The sequence below is a fragment of the Myotis brandtii genome, unplaced genomic scaffold (assembly GCF_000412655.1).
Source record: "Myotis brandtii unplaced genomic scaffold, ASM41265v1 scaffold191, whole genome shotgun sequence".
NCBI lineage: Eukaryota > Metazoa > Chordata > Mammalia > Chiroptera > Vespertilionidae > Myotis > Myotis brandtii.
In genome coordinates, this window is record NW_005357115.1 from 5,176,443 (window position 1) to 5,185,824 (window position 9,382).

General features: G+C 41.8%; 1 protein-coding gene across 1 annotated transcript in view; it reads left to right on the top strand.

The window, feature by feature from the left end:
- Positions 1-3,817, top strand: part of CAMKMT (calmodulin-lysine N-methyltransferase) — a 278,568-nt gene extending 274,751 nt beyond the window's left edge. Inside the window, exon 12 of the mRNA XM_005864842.2 lies at positions 3,229-3,817. Coding sequence (XP_005864904.1) covers positions 3,229-3,306 — 78 coding nt within the window. The 3' untranslated portion in view covers positions 3,307-3,817. The remainder of the gene's footprint in view (positions 1-3,228) is intronic.
- The last annotated feature ends 5,565 nt before the right edge of the window (positions 3,818-9,382 follow it).

The window sequence follows — 9,382 nt, forward strand, 5'->3', positions numbered from 1 at the left end:
CCGCCGGGAACCTCCACCCTGGCCGCTTTTGTTCGCCGCGTGCTAATAGCCGGGGCTTAAAAGTTTTCCATCTTGAGCGGCAATCAGCTTTCTTCCTCTCCATCTCCGGCCAAACCCCCACGGTCCCAGGGACGAGCTCGCTCCCAAATGCAGGAGCGGCGTTTTCCTCGGGCCGCGTGTTATCCTCTTAGCCCTACTGTGCTGGAATAGAGCGTAACCAGCTGGAGGACTGTAAGACGCCTGATAATGCCGCTCTTTTCCGCTGTCCCGTCTTAATCTTGTTACACAAATGGTTGTGAAGAGATTCATGAATTTTAATTCTGCCCTCTGCATTAGTGCCTCACGTCACTCATACACAGCTGCCTTCTGTGCCGAGGTTTTCACCCCTCCTCTTACAACAGGGGGAAAAATTAGTTACAATCTTGGCAGTAGTGCAAGGTACAAAAAAAAAATCTACAGATTTAGGCAACCACCCATGAAGCTGATTACCAGTCAGTGATCAGGAGGAACAGCTTTGCCTCTTAAACTTTTCACCTCTCATTGTTAACTGTGAAATTTTATTTCCGTTCAAAAGCAAGCCTGTAATCAAAACGGTGCCATTCTGCACTTTTCTGCCAGTGTTTTTGCTAAATGGTGCCCACACCATGCAGCCAGCATGCCCGGGGACCAGGCAGCTAAAGGTGTGGGGTGTGGGTGTGTGTGTGTGCGTGTGTGTGTGTGTGTGTGTGTGTGTTTAAAATACTGCCTTTCTGTTCGTCCAGGCAACGGAAAGAAAAATAAAACACCTCCCTCCCCCTACCCAACCTCTGGGTCTCCCCCGGGCTGGGAAGGAAATGCACTGCCCGGTGGTATGGCTGGGAACCTTGGAGGATGTGAAGATAGCAAATGGTTTAGCACGGTAGAGAGACCTGGCTCTGAGATCGCCCCTGGCTTGAAATTAGTTGATAAAACTGCACTCATTCATGCAAATTTTCTTTGAAATATAATTTTACACGCCACAGGTATTTTTTTTCCCCTCTCTCAACTTTCACAAAACCACCCGTGTGTTTATTTTCTGTATTTCTGTACTTAGCCATGAAGAGAGGCTCGGCTCGGCTGTGAAGTCAGTACATTGTGTGAAAAGCACGGCCATATTGCACTTCTGCTTTTCTATTCAAAATGCCACATCACAAGTGGCTGGTGCTTGTCATCTGTGTGGTGGGCTGTTGATAATTGTGGGTACTGTAAAGGGTAAACAGTCTGAACTCCTCTCCCGCTGCTGCTGTTCGCGCCCCGGCGAGGCTGAGCGTGTGGCATCCAATTAGGAAGTAAAGCATAATGTGACTAATAGCAGCTATATAACTTGGTTCAGTCTTCAAAGACCCTGTTTTAACCTATGAAATTGAAAAATTGTTTTATTCATAATTTCCCTTCTGTTCATTTTTTTTTCAAGGTGCTTTTGTATTTCTTAACATTATAATTATTCATTGGGCAAAGAAGGACAGCCTGGGAAAATGGAATTATTCTTAAACCACATAACATTCCCCCAGCAAAGCAAACATTGCCTAACAGCTTTGGTGTGTCCTGGATTCGGAAATGATCTGGGTTGGGGTGTAGGGTTGTCCGCTCTTCCCCGTCTCGGGAAGGGCTCACCTTCAACACGGGGTGGGCCCCGGTCCCTCCCAGCAAGGAAGCCTCGGCTTCAGCCTCCAGAGGTCAGCACAGAATCCAAGCTAAAAGTGATTTCTAACCCATATTTACAGAAGAATTATTTACCCCACATATTACCTCAGGGACTTTATAAAGAGCTCATTTGAGTCTGTATATTAGTGCATTGTGAGTGAGTAGGTCAGCTGACTCACGCTGAGTAATCACCTTTCCCTTATCCCCAGTCCCTGAGGAAGAATTTAGCTAGCGTGGCCCCTCTTCCCTCTGCGAAGTATTTCAGTGTGCTCCTTCTAGCACTACGGCAACTGACATCAGAGGTATTTACAGTTGATAGGCCCCTATTAGTGGGTGTGGTTTGGGAAGTTTGTGAAGCCATTTCTTTGTGTGTTTGTTGTTGTTTTTAATTAGTGATATTGAGGGATGTGTGTTTAAGAATAACACTGTCATTATTTTGGTGGCAACCGAAATCCATGAGGCTCTTTCTAAATAGATAATTACTCATCTGTAAATAGAACAAACTCCGTGTAAGAAAACAGAATGAAGTCACGTGAGTGATTGGACCACCATCAGATCTTAGGGCAGTGGATTCGGAAGTAAAGACTAGGTGCCTTTACTTTCCCCAGGAGAAAAGGAAGAGCAGGCTCCTTGCTCCTGTCCTGAGCAGTGCGGGCGGGCGTGCCGCAGTGTGGGAATATGATATAGAAGGAACATGCGCTTTGAAAAGATTCAAGCTATGCCCCAGATTTACTAATCCCGGAAAGAGTCATGTTGGAGCCATTCATTTAGCTTCTAGGGGGAGGGGGAGGTTTGTCTGATTTGAAATAATAAAGGAATTGGTTCCATGTATAGTGAAAAAGGTATTTATTTCTGATTCTTATAAATTAAAAAATGAATTAAAATTTGGCTCAAAAATATTGATTTTGTCTTTATAAATAGCTATTTATTATTTGCTAGAATACATATAAATATGACTATCAGAATTACTCTAGCCAATGCGGAGAAGTGTACTTCAGATTGGAGAATGCTGATGGGATTTGCACATCTGCCCTGGGAAGGCCTCGGAAGTTCACCTGAGCAGCATCGAAGCCTGCTGCTCTGATTGTTGGAATACGCTTTTCCCCCTGGAGAAAAGAATTGTTGCGTTACTTATCATTAATATTAAAACCCCTGGGAAGGACCTGGAGAGTCTTTGAAATGTCCTGGGCCCCACAAGCCTTTCCCTGGTGCCCAGGTGTTGCCACGGTCTCCAAACGGGGTCTGAGAGGCCTGCCCGCTGGATTCCCGGAAGCTTCTATGCCAAATGGCTGGCCAGCTCTGCCTTCCCTGAAGTGCCTCACAGTTCCTGGGGGTCACAAATGCAGGGTGACTGTTTATGAAAAAACACCCTACCCAAACAAAACAAAGAGATTCTCATCTTGATGCGTCATGTTGATATGTCAGTGCCACTGAGTTGCTTTATTTTTTTTTCCAGAACAATATATTTAGGTAAGAAGTCTTCGTTATACTCAACATTTAAATCGACTGGTAAAAATTCCTAATCTGAGTCTCCTTACCTTTCTTTTTTTCTATTATTGTTTTCAGTTGAAAGAGGAAAACCAGGATATGTATGAAGAAAACCTTCATTACCCACTTCTGCTTATTTTAACCAAAAGTGGATAGAAGACTAAGCTGCTCAAAAGATGAAGAAAACATCAAGTACACAGGGAATATTTTCCCAAACCAGAAATCTGTAATGTGTGTAATATGCAGCAAGCCATTGGCTTCCTGTCCAGCCCCCAAGACGTGGGCCCCCCGCCACCTTGGCGACATTCCACGTGTGATTATGGAGCCCACCTGTCCTCACCCACATTATTCCCCAGCCATCCCCGTCCTCTCTTTTTTCAGTCCGCTTGTTGCTCTTCCTGCACTAAACCTTTGTTTGTCTTTAAATATCTATAAACAGCCTGGCTGCTATTTGAATTGGACTTGTAAGCACCCTAAATATTTTTGCCTCTAATTGAGACAGAATTTCCTTTGGTGATTGCCACCCCCATTTTTGAAAAGAAAAAAAAAATACCTTGGTCTTTGTTCCATTTGGGTGACGGTAGTTTTTAATGTATAAAACCGCAAACATGATAATTCTAACCTGGTTAATAAAAATAAAGCATATCTTTCTGATCTCCCTCAAATTCATTGGTGTTAAAGCTGCCATCTCTTTTTCTATCTCCCTGGCTCATTCTTTTCCCCCTTTTAAACAGGACGGTTTTTCCCCCTATAGATGTATAAGAAATGACTCCATCAGCCCAAAGCCTTATAAACTGACCGTTTGTCCTCTGGACACAATAGCGTGGCCAGCCCTCTGCTCCTCCTCTCCAATTATGTGTGATTAGTCTCAATGTGTTGTGTCAAGGAGGAGGAGTGTGCTGAGTGCTTATTATCTGTTTAGGTACAAGAAGAGCACATTTAGGCTCTGACTATGAATGAAAAGTGAGCCTTTATCAGGGCTCACATCTAACGGCTGCTGTTCTCCAGGCTTCTTTCAAAATAGGTCCTTTCCAGAGAAATTTTGAATAAATGGTTGATAAACTAAACTGCAACCAGGGGGAGTTTTAAAAACTCAATCACACAATTATCTTATTTAAAGTAAGTATATATTGTTATATGCTGTGATTCGAGCGTATAGTAAACATTTAATAGGTGCTACCTGGGATTAAAGGAGAATGCCTTTTCTGCAGGGAACCCAGGCGTATTCCTGCCTAGTGCATCCACGAGATGCTGTAATGCCTTTTGTGGAAATTCAGATGTTTATCTGTAAGGAATCATCTGCTCCCACTTTAGTAGTCATGTCATTAGCAGGTTACATCCTCCTATGTTTATAAGCATGTAGTTAGTGTGGTGCAATTAAAGGGACACTGTGGGAGGGGGGAACCCTTTTGCATGTTAAACAAACTTAGCTGTCATAAAAACAGCGACTCTCAAATGTCTTCTCTGCTCCCTTTTATCATCAAACAAATTTTTCACCATCAGTTTGCATGTCCTTGTATTCACCACTTTTTCTGCTCCATTAGAGCACCTAGATGGATCTCGGAAGGCATAGGTCAAGTCGCAGTTAGATCGTACATTTCTTTCTCACAAAAACTTGAATTGCAATGCCAAGTGATGGGCTAACATCACAATAACAGCAATTTATTCCTCTTTGGATAAAACAGCAGTCTATTCTCAGTGCTAGATAAAGACCAGGGCAATGCAAACCAGCCATTTAGCTGAGTAGTTCAGCTAGTGGCAGCTCTCCTTTGGCGACTGTATAGGTAGCACACTGGCTTCATATTTTCTTGTTTAAAAATTAGAATTGGGAATGTTTTAAAAGGCAACACGGGTAGTTCCATCTGTCCTGGCGGAAATACAGCAGGAATTATTTCTTCTGTAAAACCTGCAACCAAATCTGCCAGACAAAGAAAACCCATCCCAGCAGTAGCACCTAAGATGGTCTATTCTTTCTGTTTTTCTTTTCAAATACAGGACAGCAGAATCATGAGACTATTTCCATTTTTCCTCATGAAAATACATGAATTGGCAAGAATTCAATTTGCATTCGTGTGTTGTGGGTGTAGAAATCCAGTGTTTATTTCTCTAAGAGAAATTGTATTTTAAAAAGTAAACCCGTAATTTATTTGTATTTTTATCTTTTTCATATTTAAGAATAGGGTGTGCAGTTACCTAAGCTTGAGACAGTGTAAGAAGTGAGCTGTTCCTACCAAGAGATACCTAGTAAACAAATGTGCTTATTGTGTGATTAAAGCCTAGAGAATCTCCTGTAAAATATTGAGGATTGCATGGGTCTCCTCTTTATGAGATCCTCATCCAGAAACGTCTCTAGCCAGGTTCTCTGGAAGTTTTTGAGTAACAAATGCTGTATCTTATTGAATAATTTAACAGTGTTTTTTTGTTTGTTTGTTTGTTTTTTAGTTTCTTACATTTTAATGAAATCCCGATATTGAGAAGGGGAAAATATAGCTGCTTTGGAAACTTGATCCATGTACATTTCTTTTGAGCTTCATAATTAAGAATTATTTCTATGCATTGGTATTGGGTTGTGTACTATGCATTGAAGTGCCCCATTCCATAATTGTCTACTATGTAATTATGCATGTGTTTGTTTCAAAAGGAAGCCTGTCTACTTAGGAAATCTTAAGAATTATCATGATACTCCCCTTCCCCCTGTACCTGTACCTTCTACTAAAACTCCTCCTTTCCCTTTGTCATGCTAAGTAGATCTGGTTGGATGTGAGAATGTTTCTAATACCGCCCATGGTCAGTTCTAATGCGGTGATATGAACAGCTACATATAAGTTGGTTATAAGAAATATATTTTATTTTATTTTATAGCAGGACATACGCTGTGAATTGGGATAAAAGTGCTAGAAAAGACTACCTAAGAGGTTGATGCTATTTTGTATAAATTGTGTATTTTGTTGGCTTTTTGACTGAGCGTGAAAATGTAAGTTCCATTAGGGAAGGGTAATTTAGGTGCTCAGTATTCAGCAGAAAACTTGTCTGGGGCATAAAAGCTTTTCTGGCTGGTTCCTCGGGTGTTTCAGAGAAGAGCTGCCCGCCCCTTGCTGATTTTCCCTTTGGCTTCAGTAGGGGCTGAATTTACCACTGCATACCTGTTGAATCAGTCTGGGGGACCCAGCAGTTAACCGAGTGAATGGAAGGATTAGTGGCCCTCTGGAGCCCTATGGCAGCAGCCAGGTGTCTGTCCTAAACTAGTTAACTGCTTTTGAACCTGGTTTTAATACCACAGGCAGGAGGTGGTTGTGGTGGTGTTTTGTTTTGTTTTTTGATTTTTTTTTTTCTTCTCTCCACTATCAAAATGGGGCATACCTTCCCCTCAGGGTTAGACTTTTGGGTTTTTTATTCATGTGTTTGTTTTTAAATAGAAATAGACTGTTCTCTTCCCTCAATCCAGCTTCCTTGGAGTTTGTCTTTGCACTTAGTCAACATTTGGCTCGTTTCTAATCTATGCCAAACAATTTGGTGGCATTGCCCATCAGGACTGAGGAGGGTGGCGAGCAGGTTAGCCACGTGGAGATCCAAGTATATGTAGACATAAGTACACACACACTGACGGGGAAGACCAAACTGTAGACCATAGATCTGGGCTCCAGGTCCCAGGCTCCACCCCAGATTAAACTCTGAGTTCAGACTGTAGGAAGTGTCTGTCTTCTGCTGATTGCATCACATAGAGGAAAGATTGATTTGAAAGTAAGACTAGGTCTCCTTCAAAACTGAATTTCGACAGAGGGCAAATATCTTTTCCTGAGAGGACTATTTCCAAATTAGGAAGGAGCCTGATGGTGTTTATTAAGCCTGAAATGCCATTTTAATTCTCAGATTTCATTTTAGCCAGAGAGCTCACTGCCCAGGCTGCGGCTACATGCTCACCGCGTTGTCTGCCCTGGAAGCCTGTGCATTTGGAGTCTACATTTTGTCTTTTTTGTCCCCCTGACTTTTCAATTAATACATTTTTAATAGATAAAACAGATCATACTGTGACTTTTAAAATGTCAACAAGCTTGTGAACAGAAATGTAATAAAATGGCTAATAGGAGATTCAATAGTTAATAGAGGGCCTGACGTGTGAGCAAATACAGTAGCTGTATATTGGAAACTGTGCAAGTGAAGATGGCTTTAGTATTGCAAACTGAGGAAGAAAATTGTTTTTAATTAGCACCTTCATAAGAACTGCTGATTAATACTGTTTTGTTTGGTGAAAGCTTTCAGCTGAGTAATTTGTGCAGCCATTACAACAGTTTTGTTAGAGCGGGACTCCTGTTGTTAAACACAAACAGCGGATGATAATGGTGGAAGATGAGTTTGTCATGTAACAATTTACCTTATTGAAAAAAGCTTTATATAAAACCCAATACAGTAGGTACCAGCAGAAATCACATATTTTAAATCCTTCCAAAATTGCAGTGTGCCATGCTTGTGTTTCTTTCTTTCTTTCTTTTTTTTTTTTCAGGGACTAGAAGCAGATTTTATATCATTTATAAAATTATATACACAATTTAAAGGTGGTGTAGCATGGACAGACCACTTTCTCAACAGCGGTTTGCATTGGAGCAGTAAAGTGGCCGTGTATTCAAACACTTTCTAACTACACAAAGCAGGTTGGAAAATGGAATCCTAATTAAATAATGTAAATTTGCATGGGGACTGGAGGTAGGGAAATAGGAATCGGTGTTTCTGCCTTAGGTGGGTTTATCACACATAGGATCTTTTTAAAAAAAATCTTTCATTCTCTAGGGAAGTTTAATTAGCCCCCCCACCCCCCTTTTTTTTCTGGAGGTGTTTTAACCGACCGACCAGGGAAAAGAGTGCCCATTCAATGAGACCAGGCCACGGAATGAGAGGCTGATTTCAGTGAACTCCTCAAATGGCTATTGCACTAGCCAGACGCATGGGAACTTTTTTCTTTTTACATAAAATGTAATGGTAAAGCATATTTGCATTAAAATATTACACTAACCAAGGCTGGTAAGAACTGTAAATTATTGGAGTGGCGTAATAGAGCATGAGATTTTTTTTTTTTTTAAGACAGGCCTTCGGGGTAATAACAAGGGTTGAGGCTCACGACAGTGCCAAATAAGCTTTAGACAGCATAATAGTCTGCAAAGAAAGCCACAGAGCACTAATGTGAAGGAAGAGCTGTCCACCACATGCAGCAAAAATCACCAAAGGTCATTTTATGGTAGCAATTGTGACATAAAATTGGTGGTCATGCTACATGTCTAATACTCAGCACAGCTTTATAAATGATGGGCCCCTAGCGATGGCTGTCATTAAGTGCTTTCATCATAATAAACTTTAAACTGTTGGCTTTATGAATCGCCAGCTAGCTTCAGCTGTTCGTTGGATGGAGCTTGCAGTGCCTTAAGTGTGACAAGACCTATTAGGAATTGCAACCATGTTTCAAGCGTACTTGGCTTCCCCACTCCTGGGGTGATTGCTGCCTATTAAACGGCGTCTGGGAAGCTTTTCCTCCAGCAATCTCTGATCAAGAGCTTTTTTGGGCTTTGACCTGCATTTCCTTCAGGACTTTCTCTGAGGAGTTTTATAAGAGCAAAACTCCAGAGGATTTATAGCCACTTCTGATTAATACCTTTCCAGTTTTTCTAGCAACTCTCCCACTGCTGCATAGAGAAAAGCTTTCATTGTTCCTGAAGCGCTTATTTGTGACCTTTTCTCTGCTTCCTGATTCCCTCGAACGTGTTCTCTCACTGAAATCCTCGGGGTGGAACCAAGGCTGTCGGTGAAGTTGACTGCTGGAGAGACTGAAGGAAGGAGGGAGCCTTTTATATTTTTAAAGAATTCCATCCCCCGGCAGCGTGGCCCCGCCCATTTAAATACCCGCTGTGACGTCACCGGCCGCCCGCGGTCCCCACCGCATCCTTAATGAGCCCTCGGTGTAAACTGAGCCGACACATAAAGATTTCATGATTCAAATTACACTTTCATTAACCTTTAACATGGGAAGTCTTTTAGTTTCTATAAATCTTACAGTGCTTTACTGTCTGTCCTACTGACGTGAATAATAGATGTTTGGGGAAATCGCTCGTTAAAAAACCCAAGGTATTTAACTTACAAGGGCTAAATACATATTTCAGAATCACTTGGCAAGAACTTTAATTACTTCTTGTTGTTTTTTCTAACTGGAGGTCGACCCCCTCCTCCAGTTCCCTTCTGCCTGACT